At 33.6% G+C, this 22528-nt stretch overlaps 1 protein-coding gene across 2 annotated transcripts in view; it reads left to right on the top strand.

Moving 5' to 3' along the window:
• The window catches only part of LOC130446327 (probable G-protein coupled receptor Mth-like 1), a 147716-nt gene that overhangs the window by 2223 nt on the left and 122965 nt on the right, over positions 1–22528 (top strand). The window contains exons 1-2 of one of the 2 annotated variants that reach the window (XM_056782514.1): positions 14667–14755; positions 15841–16134. In XM_056782514.1, the coding sequence (XP_056638492.1) occupies positions 14737–14755; positions 15841–16134 (313 nt within the window). In that variant the 5' untranslated portion in view covers positions 14667–14736. Of the gene's footprint in view, positions 1–14666; positions 14756–15840; positions 16135–22528 lie in introns of those variants that run through there. The other variant, XM_056782512.1, reaches the window with a different exon arrangement.

Raw genomic sequence — 22528 nt, 5'->3', positions numbered from 1 at the left:
CTGTCTGACGCGCGTTTCGATAACCAAGTTATCGTCTTCAGAGACTGGAGGTAAACAGTGATAGATCTTCCGATTTATCCGACCTACTAGGGCAATATCATGTACAGTACAATAACATGATTTTCGTTAATAGGTTGTGCACGAAGCAGCCCCTTCTATTGTACGCGTCGTATTCGCTTGCCGGGCGGCAAGTCGATGACTTTCCTTTCTTTCTGAGCGTTGCATTCCAGTGAACAGAAAGTTTCACACAGCACAGGACACAAAGCTCTAGAAATAACGTTAAAACATACAGAGCAGCTGAAGGAAACATCTACGGAGCTTTTACTTCTGAGGAGACTGCGAGAGCCGGTTTTTTTTTTGTAAAAATCGTGCGGGATCATGGGGGCTTCATTTCAACCGCCATCTTGACAAAAATACGATAAAAATTGTTATTGTAGATAATAATATTTGCCATCTTTTTTATTTGAAACTTTTTTTTGTATAACGCATAGATTTCTAATGAAATTTATAGAAAATTTCATGTTCTACAATTCACCATTTTAAATTTATCATTGTCCATTAAGTATATATTTAGCAAAAACCATATTGAAGATGGCGGCTGAAATGAAGTGCCCCCCATGACGCCCACTTGGATCTAGATACAGGGGACACCCCTGAACATATTAAAAAACAACCGGCTCTTAGCCTATTACTACAAACATATTTGCAGTAATCATTCAATAAATTTTATTTGTTTATTTTATTATTATTGTTTATTAATATATTTTCTACTTAGTCACTATTCAAATTAATAGTTTCTAATGAAATCGCTACGTCAATTTTTAAGATGGAAAGTTACATATTTAATTGCTAAGTATTATAATATTTTCTATTAATAGTTTCAAAACGATTTGTGTTGAAAACTTTGCTTGAAATATAGAAAAATAATGTTACGCTCATCCGTCCATTAAGTATGCAATGGAAAGCGTATCCAAAATAAAAATATAATTTTTGCATCCTGGATTAAATTTTTGAATATTTTATATCTACAACTAGTTCTTCGATAATTGATATGTTGAAATTCGTTTATGTTTTCTTGTTTTTTTGTTGAGACAAATTTTTAGCGACCTTTTCGATTGGCATTTTTTATTATAACGATATAAGATTGATTACTGCTAGTTAGTACTGGCCAGTTCAAAGCAGAATGTACATTCAGATTTTCATTGGCATCATTTTTAATTTTTGATCTTACGTGTTGGGTTAATGAAGGTAATTGGAAACAGGGACAAGTGGAAATATTGCAAATAAATAACTTCAAACTACACTTAGCAGCAACGCATTATATACCGAAGGTTCTCAAGGTTTTTTTTGACCATCACTTTTCAATGTGTCACCAATCAGCGCGCTAGGTACGATTGGACGAATTTTTGAAACGTGTTGCATTGAAGATACCAGAGGTAAAGAGGTAGTCCAAAAAACGGTGAAGGGAACCACCGTGATTTAATTTTTTCTCTTCTCTTTCTCCAGCGATTTCCAAATTATGCAGTATCCAACACGAACAAATCTTTTTGACAGCCAAATGTTGATGCAATATCGAATTTATGCGATTGGAACTGATCTCCAAGTAGACCTCAATCTCACAGTATGTCACATGACTATCTTCCAATATCAGTATCGATCTGGCACAGCAACCGATCACGAAATTCATCACCTAACCTAACCAAATGAGGAAATCATCACCATCAGTTTCCACAGAAATAATAATTGGTTCTTTTGTTTCCTCTATTAATTCATCGAGTTTCCGGACATCTTGAGGCTCAAATGTTGTAATGTTACTTGCGTTATATACCTTCATTTGAGCCCAGATTGAGCTCACATTGATAAACATGTTGTTTGGCTATTTATCTACAATAAACTGAATTGAATAAATTGAATTTTGGTGATTATTGTTCATACGACTTGTTTGCGCTTCCATCTAGCGAAAGGTAACGGATCCTTTACTTTTTAATAATATTTTTGTGACAGTTAGTCGGTAATTAATTTAAAATTTGATTAAAATGTTTTTTTTTTCGTGGTTATCTCGAATTATAACAAACGTCTATTAACAAATTATGTATCTCCCTCAATGAGAGATAACTAAACAATCTTTGCGATTTGGAAATTTGAAGCCAGTAGAACAACCTTCTAAAAATACTATTTGTAACCAGTTTATCTTTTCTAACTTCTCTACAAAATGTTCCTCCAACAAATAACTACATCTCCTTGTAGAAATGCATATTTTTTTTCGTTCTAAATCATGTTGTTTTCCGCAAGTTATTTCTTTGAATGTTTAGTAGAGTTCCGTCTCTATTAATGTCTAATAAAAGTTATATTCTTTGTAAATAAAAAGAATGCACTTCTGTTCAGATTAGTTGTTTCGTAGTTTTAGGTGCTACTGTAATATTTTCTTTACTTCAAACGGTTGTGTCTCCGGCGTAAGTCGTATTTGAATACTCAGAAAATATCATGTACATTTAACGCTGAATTTTTCATAAGCACTTTTGAATTCCAATGAAATCCGATACTAAAAATGCTTCTCGCAAATTATGCCGTATCTTTTCGGAAAAAAGTTTTCAAAGCTTCAAGCACCGTTGTCAAACAACTGACTGGAACATGCTTTCTGGTGATGTGGACTTAAGGCTTACGTATATTTGCAAAAAACCAAGGAAATTCTCGGATAGTGCCTTCTTCAAAAATTACGTGAAAAAAATTTCATAAGGCAATAGAAGCTGACAAAGATATTTATTATAATAGCAGATTCGCCAACTTTTGGTAATGTTTCTAAAGAAACATGATCCATTGTAAATGATCTAAGAAATAAGGCTTCTTCATAGAGCATAATTTTTTGAAAGATAACTAAAGACTTTCTCTGTCAACGTACGTTGTTATATTTGATTGGAAAATGTTCCGCCAATTACTCTAATCAATAATTATACGTCCATTCTTCACGTACAACGGTACAAAATTATATTAAGACTTTTAGAATATAAAACAAATTTCAAATATCAGGAGGAACGTGGCAAATTTTCGACTCTATCGCTTTTCTCTTTATATGAATTTTTTAACCTCTCAGGTATCATTTTTTCCGAGTCAAAAGTTGGTTTAATGGACCTCTATTACATAAGCTACCCCTTTTCATGTAAAACTTGAAGGGATTAAAATGTATTCGCATATAAAATTATTTTTCTCCTAACTTCACAACTCTAGTAAGTGAAAACAGAAATTTGTAAACAATACGTACAGTATTCGAAAATATTTCACTGAAAATCAAAATGTCTGATGATCAAAGTTTAATATTCACTCTCTGATTATACTTAGCTGGAGTTTAGTTATTATAGTATAGTAGGTATATTCATAATTCAAAGATCAAAAATGTACTCAAAGGATAAAAAAACAAAGGACTCTGCCGTTGTTAAAATAACTAACAATAACGTTGTAATAGAATTCTTATATTAGAATTTTATGTTGAAACAAATATGATGAAAACAGGAAGAATAAATATTTGAAATAGAAAGTTTTAATGTTGAAAATATATGAACTTATAAAGTGTTATATTATTGAAGTTAGTTTTCAGTTCATTTTATACAAATAATAAAAGTTTGTTTTTAAAGATGGTTTGTTTTCTTCAATTTTATTTTCGAATTTACTATTTTTTCTAATCGTTGCCGCTTGTGAACATCGCTTTCATCAGCAATCTGCTTGTCCCATTGTAGATGGATAACGGCGGGTTTCATTTGGGCGCTAACAATCCTTCTTTACCTGTCTGACCAAGAAGGGTAGATAATCCGACATGTATGTTCGGCGCTAAGAAGTACAGGTAGGTCGAGTCATAAAATAACCCAATAGAGGGAAAGTTGATAGATTTTTAAGTAGGTTAGATTATGTAAATCTCTTATTTTATATGTACTAAATAAAAATATAAAGAAATATAAAGTTTACTTTATTCTGTAGAGTGTTACAAAAATGTTGTGAGGAAACTTTATTAAGGGCAGATTTTTCATTTAAAAAAAGTGAAAAGTAGCCCCCTCTGACGGTAAATTTTTTCAGACCTCAAGTGATAATAGGTCATTTCTCTTATAGTAAAATCTAAAAATACAAAAATATATCTTATTATAAATGTCGGTGATTTAATAAATAACTGTATTTCATAAATCATGTACTTTAGTCGGTTAGCGCCCAAAATACACATAAGATTAAAATGACCCTTCGGTCTTGGCGCCTAGTTTACATGTTGCAAAAAGTACATTAATCCTTTAGCGCCCAAATTACATCCGCCCGATGGATAAGGAGTTCGCCCTGGTACCCTGATGCGCAACGTTAGCGATTTAAAATACACGAATACACCCCACCCCGCAGGCGCGTCTATTACTGTTTCGTATGTATAATTATTCATTGCAATATAATTTTTCATATAAATATGGACTAACTATTGATAGAGAAAAAAAAACGGTATTCGAAAGCTCGGAAAACATATATTAAAGTTAGTCCACTTTGGTGTTTCCTTGCCACGTTCCCAATACAAAACTACTTATATATATGTATATATATATATATATATATATATATATATATATATATATATATATATATATAGGGCGCGGAAATCATCCCTTCACATAGTTGGCAGTGAATTAATTCTAGTTTGTTTACATACGACTATCGTTAGTAAATCTATCAATATTTGTTTTTTATTATTCGTGTTTGACCATGAAAAAGATAAAATTCTATGAATTTTTGTATATTGCTGTTTATTGATTGATATTCTATCAATATTCTTAGTTAAAATTATTGGTTATGTTAGGTTAGGTTAGGTTAGGTTAAGTTAGGTTAAGTTAGGTTAGGTTAGGTTAAGTTAGGTTAAGTTAGGTTAGACAAGCGAACATACTAAAATTTTAACGAAATCGGAGGAGTGTAACCTAATCTAGATAATTACCAAAAAAAACTTATAATGTATTGATCTGAAAAAGCAAGACTTTTCGGAGTTGAAATCGTTGAATTTTATTATTACTGTCGTTACTCGAGGTGAAATACTTTATTCATTTTCTTTTTTTTGAAACGTGCTCAACGCAATTTTTCCATACACCATTTTCAAATTCCGATATATAACTTGCCGTTTATTTTCAATCACTTCCGCTTTAAAAGTTTTGCTTTTATTTTAATGCACTCTAAACTATTTCTAATTTTTCGTAAATAATTCCGCGGCCATGTCATCGTCGCAGTATTGAACGTTTCCAAGAGCATCATCGTCATCAAGTCTTCCGATCCCATGTGGATTATGGCTATCGCTTTTGGCGCTTTAAATCCTTTTTTTTTTGAGGTGGATTACTCCTCGTTTTCTAATTTTTATTTTCTTTATAGTTTGTCGTTTGTTTTGGTTCATTTTGTTATTATTTTCCATTATTTCAATTGGTTTTCTTCTCATTATGTGTCCGGCCCAGTTGAGCCTTTGCGCTTTTATGTATCTCACTATATTCTCCTTCTCTGGTTCTCTCTCTATTTCTTCGTTCTTTTGCTCTTCTTTCTCCTTCCTGTGTTATGTTTGTACCTGTTATAGTTCTCATTACCTTCCTTCCGGTTCTTTTAAGTTCTTCTTCTTCTCTTTTGTTTATTAGCATATATTTTTTATTTTTTGTAAAAAATTCTTGTTTAAAATTTTGTATATACGTATCTCCTTAGCTAAATTTCAATATTAACAAAATTGCTGAATCCGTATCTGTAACGTTCCTCTCGTCTCGTCCAATTTAAAAATTTCGCAACTCCCGGTTATTTTTAAACACAGCGAGCGCGAGTTTTTTCTTTTCAAAAAATTCTTAACAAATGTCGTTGTCCTTGCTTCCTGAACTTTGTTTATCACTTCTCGCGAGAAACCGAGACCGTCAAGCAGGCGGGTTATTTGTTGACATAACAGTCGAACGTTTATTGTAGGTAGTACGTACAAACGTCGCTTTTTCAGCGGGTACGACTACAATCAAGGCTATCTCGATTCTTAAGCTCTCGAGAGCCATTTTGAAATTACTCGTTCATTATTATACGTGTATAATATAACAGGTGAATAAGTTGTTCGAGCGAAGAGTAAAAAAGAACAAGAATCCAATATTTTATGAGGCGTGGAATGGGTATTATTGGCAGGTTGTGTGATACGCGTTGCCGTATAAAGAATATTATTTTTATTCTACGTACCTTCACTGGAAAAATTGTTAAGAATTTCGCCGATAACAACGCGGATCACTAAGTTCACGGTCTAGTATATATAAAACTAGTTTTTAGACGAATTTCCTCGGAGACTGATACTGCAATGCTGGAAATAAGCTGTTGTTTTAACAATGACTTCATCATTTTGAGTGATATTCCGTTCCTTAGAGCATTTGGTTCCGACCAATAGTTGCTGGGGATCAGAATTAGAGAAAATTATTAAAAGCTGCATTAACTCTTATTATTATTGATTTTTTCTTGCTTTCGTCGGATCCAGTCTTCTCAGAAACATTCGTTTTCTTACAGGTATTTAGCGATAAATCTAATTTTCACATATCAATGACAGAAATGGTTTTTTTTTTCGTCTAAATAGCTCTTAACAGCTCCAATCATCGATTCAGTGAGATACGGCGAATAAAGTGGATGGTATTAGCTAGAAAACCTCTTGGAATATGCATGGATTGTTGCTTCGTTTCAAGATTTCTATTACTGCTCACAGGGGAGTAGCATCTCCAACATACTTGGAGCTTTTGCAGACTGACTGACCTCAGAATATACCGACGACAGTCATCTCAGAGACATAGTTCAAAGAGGACTCGACTTCATGAGAAGGTGATGTCGAAGGGACTAAATTTTAACCCGAAGAATTACCTTTATTAGGAAAACACTCAATCTCAAGTCCATCAAGTGGGGAAAACAGAAGTGTTAGACACTACTTCGGAGCACTACACTTGGAAGCGTATGAAATAGAAGCCATGTGGACACCCAGTATTGCAGTAAGAAAGGGGTTCGCGATATCAAGAAACTACGTTTACGATTATCATTTCCCATCAGTTTAGGTGATTGTCAATGGTATTTATAGTATCAGAACAAATATTTTTGTTAGCTTCTTGGTAGTATATTTTTCTGATAAAACAAATATAAAATCTTGGACACGAATTAAGGTATCGGCTATAGTAATTTGTAAGAAGAAGACTTTTAAACGAAGATTCCAGGTGACAGTTGGAGTTTTACCATACACTGTATGCTAAGTGAAATTTAAGAGAGTTTTCTCACCCTTTTGATGGCATGATCGCATTCATGGTGGAAAACTGATAAAAGGCTTGCTTACATTCTCTTCTAATCATCCACTATGTATATTTTTTGTAAATTAAAAGTACAAAATCGAAAATAAACCGGCCAAATAGAAAAATAATATCCAGCGCGCATTTGGCGTGAAACAAAAGTGTAAATATCCGAAAATATCCAGTAGTGATGACAAGAGGTGCGTAGCAGTCGCCACCTACAACATTTCGAATACATACATATTTTTTCGAAAATACCTTTGATAATAAAAAACATATGCAAATAAAACATCGAGATTTTCAAAGATTTATTAATTATTTATCGATATAAACGAAATAATAATTAACGCGAAAACAATTTTGACCGTGAGAATGTTGACAAGGAAAACAAAAATTTTGCCAACGTGTCCAGTTAAGATTAACGTTATCTATTTTATTATATTTTTATTTTAAATATTGATTTTCGGCGTTTTTTCGTAATAAAAAAAGAAATATTATTTTATAAACTAGTTTCATATGAAAATATAATGAATTATGTCAACATGAAGTATTTCGCCTACTGCTCGCTCTTACTTGTCAAACTAGAGCCCAATTCAATATTACCGATAACTATAAAAATAAACTGTTTTCAAGTATAAAAGTGGGCAGTGAATAATCACTCGAATTACCAAAAAATAGCTTACAATTATTAGACAAAATATCGAAAAAGATATAAAGATTTGATTTCAATTGGCAAATGATTGTGCATTTTTTTCACATCGCGCAGCATTGAGCCTTCAACTAATTCTGTACGTGGAGTAGTTAGATAAAGATCGTGCTCCGCCTTTCTAAGTGGAAAGACCTTTCTAAAATAGTAGGCAAATTGATTCAAAAATATGAATAACTAAGAAATAGTCAATATTTTGAATCTTCTAACAAAGTCCCGGTAAGTCCTACTGTTTAGTTTCTCCCGAAAAGGGGCATAATAAACTGTTATACAGGTTGATAAGTTTAGTTCTTTGGAAACTGATTTTAGCGCAAAACATTTAGTATAATTTTCAAATGACAAAACTTTAGTTTTAGACACGTTGAGGTACAACTAGAATCTTATCATGATTTAAGGGTGATTAGGTCACTAGATATGGTCCTTTGAAGTTCCTTGAGATCAGGGTTGCTCCAAGAGAAACTAGTTTCTATGAATCTACAAAAAGACTTCTGATGTCTAGATAGGCGATGTCGTTGATAAACAGAAGAAACAAAATAGGGCCTAGTACTGAACCTTGGCTCTTTTGGCTTACAAGAAGACATCTTTGTATCAAGCTGACTTCTGTTGGTAAAGTATGACTCGAAGTATGCCTGAAACCGTAGTACTGCAATTTGTTAATAAAAATATTTTGAAAGCCTTAGAAAAATCACAAAAAATTGTTGCAGTGGAGTGATTGTTGTTTAGGTTATAGTAAATATTAGTTGGAAGCGAGAAAATAGCATCATTTGTGCAATAGCTAATCAAAAATCCATATTGATGGGTATGAGAAATGGTAAAAGCCTTTTTTTGAATAGGCTGCTAATTAGTTACCAAAGAATTCATTGATATCTGAGAAACAATATTAGAACTATAACATCACTCAATAAGTCGTGTGACTAACTAAGAAAAACTCATTGTTTTTGCCAAAAATCGATTTTGTTCATCAATTTTATCATCTTCAGGAGCAATTCCAAGGCTTCTCTAACTTCTCGATGCCGAGCTCGTAGAAGGATTTGTCTTTTGCCTCAAAATAGGCTTCAATTTCAGAAATTGCTTCTTCATTTGAGCTAAATTTCCTACCGGCGATTATTTTCTTGAGATCAGCGAATAGCCAGTAGTCACTGAGGGTCAGATCTGCACTATAAGGGTTCTGTCGAATTCTTCTAACTAATATTCCTATATCGTCTGCAAGCGCTGTTATTTTTTAGTTTAATCGACACAATACAAGTCCACAACGTTTATTTACCAAACTATAATAGAATATATTATTACTATCTTTAAAAAGTGTAAACAACGGTCATTACTACGAACAATAAATATTTACTAGAGATTTAATGACATAAATAAATGAAATATATTATTTGTTATCTATTTATGGATGGAATGAAGAAACTAAATCAAGAATTCTTCGGATGTTATCAGCTTTGTCTTAACCTATTTAAATATAAATGGATAAGTAACTTTTATGATTTCAGAAACAGCTAGTTCTTTCACTCACATTCCTTCTGATATCAATAATTCAACTAATTTCATGTTTTTATTTATATCGGTGCAAGCTCGGCCGCATTTCATGCTGCTATAATTGACATTGCGGTACAACAAGTCTTATAAATCAACAAAAATTGTAATCATAAAATGTTTTTCTATACAGAGAATCATTTTTCGATTCTCACTTAAAATTTGATATCAATTTTTCTTTGAAATTGTCTTTAATCAAGTAGATATGTGCCTTTATTATCCTTGATGTTTTGTCATTTTACCGATACTTTAATAATAACCTCGTTTCGATAACAAAAAGTTATGGACTTTGACTTCGAAGTCAAATATTGTAGTTTTCATCAAGGAAGTTTTCTAATGAAATAAACTAGAGAGAGACTTTCTGGCTTGATGGGTAGGTTTTCAATCTCCTTTCTGACCATCTGGAAATTGGTGGGAAAATTTGGTGCAAAATAGGCAGGTCAAGTTAATAGGTTTTGATCGTAGTGTTGCAGATTTTCTGCAACACCGACGATCCAAATCTGGTGAACCGGTTCTCCAACCAAACGGTCGAAGATAGGGAATAACGCAGCTGTTCCCGCCCGCTCTATTTTAAATTTAAAATGAACAAAAATAAATCCTTTCCAAAAATCAAAAAAAAAAAACAATAAATATATCCAAGTTTTCAAAAAAAAAACACAAACCGAGATGAGCCGTTTTTACTTGCAAGCTCTCTCTCAGTTTTCTTCTAGCCAAACATCCCAAATCTTCGCTTTTCCTCCTCCAGAAAAGTTAGCAAACACAACCCCATGCAACTACCACAACCCTAGCCATGCAGAGTAGTAACTCCTATACCAGGGTCGACTCCAGCAAACCCTCCTATTAAAATTTTCTTTACCCTACCAAATTCTATTCAACGAATCTTCCTCTCTCTTTTTAGAGGTTTTAGTTTATCTCCGGTCTCTGAAGACGATAGCTTGGTTATCGAAACACGCGTCAGCCAGTGTAATTGTGAGTAGTGTTGATGTTGGTGTAGTGGTGGTTTAAACAGTGTATTCGGTATGAAAATCATCAACGATCCCAGAAATTCCAACTTAATAGAAAAATAAGACAAGTTGCGTTGGAATTTATTGCTAGATCCGCAATATTTCAAAAATACAGCCATTCAAGCATAAAATCGACCGAAACCTCGTAATTTTAAAGACCTTCATCGATCTTCTTGAAAATTTGGAATTAAGTTCATCTTACCCTCCTCTTCAAACGTGACTCGGTCGCAAAGTATGTTTTTTATTTTTAAGGGGTGAAAATCACCCCTTACTCCAATAAATTGAAAACTAATGAATTAAAGCGGTAATGGGTTACAGTTATGTTCAAATATAATAAATGTTGATTGTTTTGTAATATTACTTTAATATTTTGATATTTTACAGCTCACCTACCCTTAAAAACAACCCCTCATACAAAGATTATTTAAAAAATGTGGTAAAAAACATGAAATCTTTTTATTTTGGATCGTAATAGGAGAATATTTTTTCTCAATATTTTTGATAATGCAACCACCAAAAACCACCCCTCAGAATGGAAAAAATTGCAAATTACTAAATGTTGTTGTTTTTTTACAATTTAAGTAATATTTCTAGTTTTTATTTGTAACTACCCTTAAAAACTACGAAAAAGCCCCTTCCTCTCTTGAATTTCGTTCTCTAAGAATTACGACAGTTATTTAAAAAACGGGTGAAAGTACGAAATCATTTTATTTTCGATTTTGAGTGGAGGAAATATATACAATTTAAATATAACAAACCTGATGCATAAGTTTTTAATTTAATTCAACCCCTTATCACAAAAATTAGAGAAAAATTTTTTGCATGTATTTGTACATGTGGGAATCCAGATATATAAATACAAATGAGACACAGCATGTACAAAAGAATAAATACTCCAAAAAGATAAAAACTTGGACGTTTCGTGATTTTCCAGCATTATCTCTAGAAAAATGTATTCGGTTTTTTAATAATAACTCGACTTCCCTTTAAGCTTTTTGCATTCATTTATACATCATTTTGTAGGGAATTTCATAAACTACAAAACCATGAGAGTTGCAACCCTTCTAGTCCCTTTTCTTCAGAGAATTTTGATGTTAAAGAGTAAAAAAGACTCTTACTTAGTATTGAAATCAATACTTTAAACGCTTATATTTCGTTTAATTTTGAAGCTACGTGAGTTTAAAACAAACAAAATGTTCAGTAAAATAAAAGCTAAATTTTGGTTACAAAAAAATTCTTTCGTTGATCCAATAGTTTTTGAGATATTTTGAAAAAATCGAAAAAAAACTTTCGCATCAAACAACTTTTTTCAAAATATACGTTTACCAAACCATTTAAACTTTTGGAACGTGTTGTTAGTCCTTAAACAAATATAATTTTACATGGGCTACGATTAATTTTAATTATGCCGCACATGGTGTCAGTTTTTTTAAATTCGAGTTACTTAACTTATTTTCGTCATAACTCGCTTAATTTTCATGATATGCGGTTTTATAAAAGCTCATTTTAAAGTTCTAAAAAAGTACTTTAAAAATTCTCATTGCAATTTTTTACGAAAAATTTATCGTTTTTCCGTTATTTGAGCTCAAATACCTGCATAAATTTACGAAAAAGAAAAAATTGGCTTCCAGTGACTCATAAGTTGCTGAATATTATTTAAAAAATTTAATTTAAACTGATTAATTTCTTTGTTTTTTTATAAGCTTCAATTTTGATAAAAATAATTTCCAGAAAATGCGTAATTTTAGAGTTTTCCTTGAAAAAATGTGTTATTGTTATAATGGGGTTATTCTGAAATTTTTGGAGTTTACTCTTTAACAATCGATTTGCATATATAAGGGGCCCGGTATGAGAAAAATGTGAGGAGTAAAATCTATCGATGAATGACCTCGTTACGTTTTTGGTGCGCACCCTACGACGCGCAACTTTCTAATTTGTCAGTGTCGACATACTTATATTGCTGTCATTGTGAAGTTTTAATTTTTATCATTGTGATCCGCTAAAGTGAAATTTTCAAATAACTATGGCAAAAAGAGGTGTAGATGATATTGCCGGAACATCTAACAAACGCGTAGTTGCAAGGTACGTTATAATTCATGTATTATATGTATGAGCACGTGCAATTTGTATTTATTAAATATTTTAATAATTATCGATGTAATTCATATAAATATATATTTGAAAACAACACAAAAAATTAGATAATCAACCCAATATGAATTATCGAGCGCATCCACATAAAACAGAAAATTTCTAACCGAACCAAAAATTAATTTTTTTGTCGATGTCTATAAATTCTTCCACGTTATTATGATTTTTTTTATAAATAATTTTTAAATATTAACAACTGTAGTCAATAATTCGATAATATTATAAGAAAAATCGACAATATTTTTTCATTATAATAATGTTTTTGTATAATTTTCTTTCGAAAAGTTATTTTTTAGCTTATTTAAATAATTTTCATGTACTATTTGTTATTGTATGTAAAAGATTTAGTGACATAATTATCTTTTTATAACCATTTTTGTTAATTATTAAGATAATATTATAAATTTTCTATTTTTTTTTATATTTATTAAGTTAAATAAACTCTTTTTGGGTCTGGTTAGACTATCGAACTTAGGAGTAAACTCCAGTCGTGCGTCGGAGCTGACACACACACACACACACACAATTTTTTAATTTCCAGCCCCGAGTAAGGGTGGCATTCACCCCTAGGGTAGAAGCATACATTCTCACCAAATCAAGTTTGTTATTTGCTTCATTTTTGATCTTCTGTCAATATTTCAAATTAATCCATGAAGGTCTTTAAAATTGCGAGGTGATTTGCTTGGTTCACTGTACTACTATTTGTTTGTGAGAAAGCCACACGTTGAGTTGGATCAGCTACGCAGTGCCGTCCATGAATTCTTGTCCTCATCCAGTAAATAGAGCGTATTCGCAAAAATCTCGCCTCGACAAGCTTTACTCTTCCTGCTTCGATCCATTTTATGTCCATTAAGTTTCTCAAATTGACTTTTGAGTTGATTGGTGGCCGTCAACAGTGTACACCATTTCCAACAATGAAAAATTGCTCTAAACTGTTTTCTAAACTGTTTCGCTGAGGACAAGAATCATTAGAAGATGACCCACGTATGGGACACGAGGTCCTGTGACTATTCCAGAAATAATTAAATTAGTGAAGGACATTTCCAATATAAGCGTTCCAAGAATTCTCAGCACAGTGTAAAAGCAGCGTCGAGTAAAATATTATAAACGATTCTTAGAGCTTTGCTGTGAGAACCAAGAAAATATGATCTGATTATTATAACAAGTGATGAAAGTATGGACTTTTGGCTATGATCCCATATCCAAAAGAGATTCCATTGAGTGGTATCGGAAAGTAGAGCTAGTGCCAAGAGAAGTAAAGATCACGAAAACCACCAAAAAAGTGATGGCTACAATATTTTGGGACTGGAAGATTGACTTTAAGAAATCAAATATAATCTTAAACGCGGTATATTACTTTGATTTACTAAAGTAGTTTCGTCAAGAAGTGATCGAAAAAAGGTTATTGTGCACGCATGAGGCTTCATAGAGATCGAACACTTAACATTTAGCACTGATTTGATTTTGTGCTGAAGGGGTAAAAGATTCAACAGCAACTATGAAATAAAACGAATATTTTGACTGTAAAAATCCACGACATCTTTATAGTGGTCTAGATGCATCTTTATAGTGGTCTAGATGCTTTAGTCAGACTCTCTTAGAAGTGTGTGTTCTCTTTGTGTTAGGCTAAGAATTCACTATGTATATTGGACGTTAATATGTATTTAATGTATGAATTAATGTTCATATTAAATCCGTCTCTGTATCGTCGACCTGACAAGCTTTGTCCTTCTAATCATGATGCCAAAGGATTGTAATCGTGCGAGTAAACAATGCCAATTTCGAGCACACCCATATAACTGTGGTAGTGGTAGGTATTTAGTACTTCTCGCGTTCGTTGATATATATTATATTTAGAAGAAACTTCGGTTCAAAACAATTAGTTTTAAATAGCCTTGTGCCCAATTTATACAGATTTATTGGCAAAGTCATATCAATGTGTCTGTGATTAATCCGAAGTAGAATGTTTGTATATTTTTTTAGTATTCATATGTGAATAGCTCAGCGCCAGACTATCCTATCGCTGCGAAATAACACTTGCAGGAAATATTAAGAACGTACAAACATGACTGGCAGTTTTTTTGGTTAAGTAAAAATTTTTTTATTGTCAAATTCGGCGAAATTAAACTTTTAAAATCAATATTAATGTATAATATCGATTTCGGTGCAAAATTTTGAAAACTGTGGTGTGTGTGTGTGTGTGTGTGTGTGTGTGTGTGTGTGTGTGTGTGTGTGTGTGTGTGTGTGTGTGTGTGTGTGTGTGTGTGTGTGTGTGTGTGTGTGTGTGTGTGTGTGTGTGTGTGTGTGTGTGTGTGTGTGTGTGTGTGTGTGTGTGTGTGTGTGTGTGTGTGTGTGTGTGTGTGTGTGTGTGTGTGTGTGTGTGTGTGTGTGTGTGTGTGTGTGTGTGTGTGTGTGTGTGTGTGTGTGTGTGTGTGTGTGTGTGTGTGTGTGTGTGTGTGTGTGTGTGTGTGTGTGTGTGTGTGTGTGTGTGTGTGTGTGTGTGTGTGTGTGTGTGTGTGTGTGTGTGTGTGTGTGTGTGTGTGTGTGTGTGTGTGTGTGTGTGTGTGTGTGTGTGTGTGTGTGTGTGTGTGTGTGTGTGTGTGTGTGTGTGTGTGTGTGTGTGTGTGTGTGTGTGTGTGTGTGTGTGTGTGTGTGTGTGTGTGTGTGTGTGTGTGTGTGTGTGTGTGTGTGTGTGTGTGTGTGTGTGTGTGTGTGTGTGTGTGTGTGTGTGTGTGTGTGTGTGTGTGTGTGTGTGTGTGTGTGTGTGTGTGTGTGTGTGTGTGTGTGTGTGTGTGTGTGTGTGTGTGTGTGTGTGTGTGTGTGTGTGTGTGTGTGTGTGTGTGTGTGTGTGTGTGTGTGTGTGTGTGTGTGTGTAAAGCGAATTTTGAACTTCAAGTGTCGATATCTCGAAAACGAAGCGAGATATCGAAAAATTTCATTCTTCATTTTCGATTTATTTTGGCCTATTTAGAATCTCCCCGGGATATACACCCCAACCACTTTAGCACAACTAACCAAGAACTAAAAAAAAGTCATTGAAACAATGTAACCTTTTGTAGCAATTTTTTTCGATTTTCTGATCGTACGAACTGAAATAATTATCAACAACAAACACATCTACTACCAAATAAACTGAGCAATAAATATTTTTTGTTTTGTTTTGTTTCAGAACGATCGGCGAGTATAATCACTTGCCCTGAGTACATACCACAAGTACATAAAAAACTCATCCCTTCTCAAAATGAAACAGATATTCGCTTCACGTTATATCCCATCGGTTTAGCGATTAGTGCTATTTTCCTAGCGGCTACTCTAGCTGCTGGTTCGCTGCTTCCGGCCAGTCACCACGTGCTGCATTGGCGATGTCAGACGAACCATGTGGCTTGTTTACTGGTAGGGGATGTTCTGTTATGTATTACACATCTCTCCGGACCTATCGCGTTCGTCCCGTGCTTTTCTATCGGTAAGTACTCGCTTATATTTTCCAGTTTTTTTTCGAGGTTAATCAGAATAAATGATCAAACGATTATTTTCGAAATTTAAATAAAACAATTAGTTCAAAAAGTGGCCTTGGTTAAGTTAAGACAACTACATCTGGGATGCTAGAATTCTCAAATTGAAAGATGAAGCGTTGGTAATCCATAGACGTATCACTACTTTTAATTGATGGATTTGAACCGGTAGATAAATTATTTGAAACAGTTTCATTTTGTCAAAATCTAAATCTGACGCGTGTTCAGTAAAAATAATTGAAATATTCGTCTAGCGACTAAATGTCTTCAAAGACTAGAACCAAATTTGCATGGATTTGGGGTCTCGTATACACTGCGACCAAAGAATCCCACTCTGTCCCCCTTTCTTTCTGTGATACTGGAGAACCCAGTATTTACAGCTGGCCCATCAATCCCGCTCCTTTCCAAAAATCTAGATTGTGGGATGGTTTTAATTGCCAGAGATGTTGGCCTTCTATTTCATTTGCACCCAGGTGCAGCGCCCTAGGGTTTCTTGGTGTTTCACACAGAGAATGCACGCCGCATTGCGTGCTAGGTCTAGAGTCTTCAGGTTGAGGCGATAGAACTCGTTATAAGCTCCCAGAAGAATCTTAGCCTATGTAGGTTGTCTAAATAATTGATTTTTCTCCTATCTACCTTCTTTTTCAGTGCTTTTTCTGTTGTTCTGTACCTGATACCACAAAAGGATTCGGGTAGTGTGATGGGCTTGTCTACTCCAGCTTCAACAAGCTTACCAGTTATTTCATTTCCAGGCAATCCCAAACGAATTTGGATTTTATGATATTGGAGCTTAGAGCTTTAATGGCTGCTTGATTATCGGATTATCCTTTTTTGCGATAATTTTTCTCTACATTGAACTGAGAACATTTTTTAATTGCGTAGATTTTTGCTTGAAAAATGTTTGGTGCGCTGTTCAGACTTTCAGAGTGTTTGATTCTAGTTCCGTCTGTTGAATGGTGCTTTAATCCCACTCGCTTTTACGGTTTATTATTTAATAATGGAGTTTTTCTCAAAGCTAAACTTTTTCGATGCAACGTCCTGCTTGAAAAATGTTTGTGGCGCTGCCCAGGCTTTCAAAGTGTTTGGTTTTGGTTCCGTACACTCCTATTCCAGTTCCGTTTGCTGTTTTTGATCCAGATGGGATCCAGAACATTTAGAAAGAATAAATAATCCAGAGGATATCAACAATTATACAAGAATAAAGTGTTGAGTATCTTTTTCTGGTAGCCCAATAGTGCATTAAATTGATTCATAATAGAAATAACCCTGTGTTGTTTGGCCTCACTCAATGTATTATTACTTGTAGATCTTCTATAGGAATTCCGTTGAAAGTTGATCGAATATTCGGTACCCGAAATAAATGTTATTTAGTAGAAATTAATTTTTGTGAAGTATGTGTAAGGTATGGCTACGTAGGTGCCCACTATATATTCAATAATTCATGAATGTGATCATTAAGTTCTATAAAAAGATTCACAAGGATACGGAACATTTATTATAGACAATCGTTGATAACTGTTCGTAATGTATCTAACTACTATTGGAAGATTTATTTCGTTCTTAGAAATGTAACATGTAACCGCGTCAAAAGTAATTTATTTCATAGAAAGTTTACAACTAGACTTAAGAATAGGTGAAAATAATGGAAAAGCTACACGTTATTGAATAAATACATAAAATAAATCATAAAAATATTAAAAATGAAATAGAATTGGGTGATACCTTATTTTTAGCTCGGTTACTATTTCAAAAATATGAAATATTTGAGCTTTCTTTCCAGAACTTTGGGAATAATGAAGTAAAACCTTGATTATATCTTTTATATCAGGTGTTTTGTGATAATATATAAAAAATTAATAAAATATAAAGTATTAATTTTCCAAAAAGAAGAGAAACTTCTCTCTGGAATTTCAAAATACTTGTACTTCTAGCTCTGCTTATGCAGCTGTTATTCTTCTGTTCAAATCTTCCGAATCTTGAGGTCGTGTTGATGTGTGAAGAGTTGAAGTTGATCATGTAATGGTAAAACTCAAGATCAAGTGAATATGATAAACTTAAACTTTGGTGAAATTTCTCATATGGTAGAACAGTGAATTTTCTGTGCATTTATAGCATTCATATTTACTTGGTGACTTTTTATACTTATGGGAAATGATAATATTAACACACAATCACTTTTTCTCGAATTTCGAAAACGTTGCACTTATGACTTTTATCTCCAACCAGACTTTTATAATTCAAATTAAAATTTAACAAGAAGATAGGTCATAAATTGATTAAATACATATTTTTCGGTCAAAAAAACCCCTTTGCAAACACAAAAAAGTGGTTTACTTTCGACGTACGACAAATTCTTAGCCTACTATAGAACCAAACAAAATTTCACTGTCAAAATATTTTATTACTCAACATATTCTCCTCTTAATTGGATACATTTATTACAGCGAACCTGCAACGTGTCTAGACCTTTCAAAAAAAATGTTTCCTCTTGCTTTGTAAACCAGACCTCCACAGCTTTTATTACCTCCCCGTTGGAATAAAATTTACGACGTTTAAAACTTTTTTTCAGTTGAGGAAAGAGATGATCGTCGAACGGAGCCAAATCTGTGTGCAGGGTTTTTGTCCTGCAAAAACAAAACACCTTTGGATGGCTTTCCGCGTCTTTTCTCTTTATTTTTTTCCCATAGAGTGGACAGTAATGTTGAACAGTAATTTCCAGTTATTGTTCTACCCTTATCCAAAAAATCAATCATGATTACTCCATGGCAATCCCAAAAAACTGTAGCAAGAACTTTTCCAGCAGATTTTTGGACACGAAACTTCTTAGGTTTTGGAGAACCAGAATGTCGACATTCCATCGATTGTTGCTTTGTTTCTGGATCGTAAAAATGTACCCGAGTCTCATCCATAGTAACAATTCGGTTTAAGAAGTCTGCATCGTTTTCAAATCGAGCACAGATCGAACGCGATGGTTTTACCCTTGCACGCTTTTGGTCAACATTCAAACATTTGGGGATCCATTTTGCAGCAATTTTTCTCATGACCAAATTAACGTGAACTATATGATGAACGCGTTCGTATGAATTATTCAGTGCTTCAGATATCCGTTTTAGCCCAATTCGACGGTCTGATAAAATCTTGTCATGAACTGCATCGATATTTTCGGGGACTGACACAGAAACTGGCCTTCCCGATCGGTCATCATCTTTAATGGAAAATTACCTTTTTTGAAGGTTGTTTACTTTTTTCGATGTCAAACTTTACACTTACACTTCTAATAAGTTATTGTTCGTATTGTTTCAGTATAAATTTGTTCGTCGTAATCACTCTAGTTCTAGATTAAACCTTGAAACGGCATCTTGTGGAAATCCTCCATTATCGCTAATAAGCGTCTTGCATTAAATCCACGATCACGTCTGGCCAGACATACTCAATTGTATACCATTCATTGAAAACCATATTAAAACCAAATTCTCTTCGAAAATTGTTTATTAACGTTAACTTAGAGTTCTACATGAAAATAAAAAATTGAATTATTTTAATTATTCTTCCATGAAACTACGAAATATTGGCACCTTTTCTAATTGTTTTTGCGTTGAATCCAGCGATTCATGAAGCTTACGTTTTCCGTTTCATACCATTGCAGTTAAGTTTCAAATATGGCAGAGCAACTGCTCTTCTGAAATCCAAACAACTTATTGATTGTGCTCTAAGTTCTGTATAATATCCACGCATTGGTAACAACCATATTTATTATTCGAATGAATATTCAGCAGTATAATTTTTTTCCTTTGTTCTAAATTTGGTATTTTCCAACTTATCAATCTTGATGATCACCTCCCATATGCTGGTTGTAAAATTTGATGATATTTGCTTATGGTATATTTATTTTTTTGGCACCGCTTCAACGACTAGCTCGTCCCAGTGGCTCTGAGATCTCAAGAGAAAACAAAATGGTGCTAATCACAAGAATATAGCGAAAGGGAAATATATATTTGATGGGATTAACAATTTAAAATACTGAAAGTAACAGTTAACAACTAAAATGAACGAGGAGAGGAACTTACTCAAAGGATCCACAGGACACTGAAATGAAAATATACAGAACAACAACAATGCCAACAGTAACTTATGAAGGCGAAACGATGAATTTAACAAAAACTGATGAAGCAAAACTTAACACCTAAAAAAATCCTTATGAACGTTGAAATTAGAGATATCTTAAATGAAGAAACTATCACCAGTGAAAAGAATAACAGAGGAAGACCAAAAAGCCAAGTAACAAATTATCGGAACAAAATGGGAGTGCGTGGATGGTGGAGTAATACCCAGGACAGGAAAATATAGCGAAAAATAGCGGAAAAAGCTAAAACTTGCAAGTAGTTTTAGATTATAAAAAGAAAAATAGATATAACGTGGATTGATTCACTTCAAAAAACATGTCGAAGAGCTCTTGATTAAACGGTTACTATTCCTATGGGAATGTCCAATAAATAAGAAATGAATATATATATATATATATAGTGATAGCGTTAGTGTTGACAGTGTTCTCGATGGTAAGCATATTATTGTCGTTTCCTATTTTGATTTTTTTATATTTTTTTGTTCCACTTTTTCATTTCTTCGGTGTAATTCCAAGAGAAGGCAGATTGAGATCACGGAATCGAATCACTTCTTACCAATGAACGAATAACCGGGAGCTTTTGAGAAGGGTTTGCCTAAAATTTTGTACGTCTACTTCTAGGCATTAGGGTTATCTTAAATCGGAGATTTATTCACGAAAGATTTTGGTTATTTTACCAAAACTGTATCCTACTGCAAATTTTAAACGTGATTATCGATACAACGGGTACCGTAGAATTGTGATGGCTGGACGCCTTACAGCGCCAGACAGAAACTATCCGTGGTTCCTAAATCGTATTTTTCAGCTCTGTTAACGTTAATGCAACGCAATGTCGGTGATTGATCTGGGAAGTTTACAAAATATAGAATAAGAAATTTCATACAATAACTGATTGCTCCTGGTAGGTGGAATTTGAACCAGTACTGGACTCTGAGATATAACACCAAGACCCTAATCTCATTTACTCTGAAAAACTCCTCTTTTCTCTCCTCTATATAGGTTTCTTTCTTCCCCTGGTTCTTTTCTTGCCTTCATATGTTTGCCTGTGTTATATTTTGTTCCTCCGAGTTTTTTGGAAGCTCTTTCTTTAGCTTCATGTACGATCATGGTCTTTCCCTCTTGTGTGAAATTGCCTTTGAGTTACGGACACCAGAAAAAAGTATCTTAGGCCCAGTAAGACGTACACTGGTCTTTTATTTATTTCATCATACCCTGTGGATAATCCATCCTCTGATTTAACATAACTTTGTCCCAAATACAGTTTATTGAAAATCGTTGAAATGGGTATTAACAAAATTTGAGTTAAATTTAGAATTTTATTGATTGCATATAGCAACAATTTTTAATCGGACCAATTAGATTCTAAATATAGAAATGTAAATATTTTCTATAGCAATCGTCATAAAAACAAGGTATACATACAGTTTTTCTTCTCAAAATGGTTACGCAAACAAAATGTTTTTGGCTGAGGTGTTAAACTACCCGCAAAAAAAATATTTGAATGTACGATATTATTTACAAATAAATATTAGTTATTTTATTATAGACTATTGCTAATTATAGATTTTATACGTTCAATGACTGTTTATATTATGAATAATTCATCAACGCAGATGACCAGCACGGTATTAAAATTGTTATTCAAATAGTCACGTCGAAGGCTACTTATCAATGTAAGTTGATACGAGTATCATTCAATAAGTTCTTGTTGTCAACAGTAAAATATTGGGTGGCAGACTTCAAACATAACCAGCATGACGGTGGTTCACCTAATGAGGTAACGGGTTCCAGAAACGTTGAAGATAAGCGCAATACATCGAATATTAACTGGACATGATAAAGCTGTGCATAAAATGGTAGCCGCGTTTGCTCACAATGGAACAATAACAGCGTCGTTAAGTTTGGCAATTTTTCACAGAAATAAAGCGAAATTTTGGCCTCGTTTCATAACCGTGAATAAAACGTGTGTCCATCACTTCACACCCGAAACAAAAGAAAAACAAAACAATGGAATGAGAAGGAAGAACCGGGTCTAAAGAAGGCAAACATCGGTTCATATCTAGGGAAGGTCATGCCGTCGGTTTTTTGGGACGATTTCAAGTTTGAATTGCTACTTCATGCATCCTAATCGCCAGATTTAGCTTCCTCGGATTATTTTCTGTTCCTAAACTTGCCTCGTCGGTGAAAGATTTTCCAATTACGAAGAGGAGATGTCGGCAGTT

The sequence above is a fragment of the Diorhabda sublineata genome, chromosome 7 (genome assembly GCF_026230105.1).
Source record: "Diorhabda sublineata isolate icDioSubl1.1 chromosome 7, icDioSubl1.1, whole genome shotgun sequence".
In the NCBI taxonomy this organism is placed as follows: domain Eukaryota; kingdom Metazoa; phylum Arthropoda; class Insecta; order Coleoptera; family Chrysomelidae; genus Diorhabda; species Diorhabda sublineata.
Note: the sequence above shows the minus strand (reverse complement) of the source record. Positions and strands in the feature narration are given on the sequence as shown.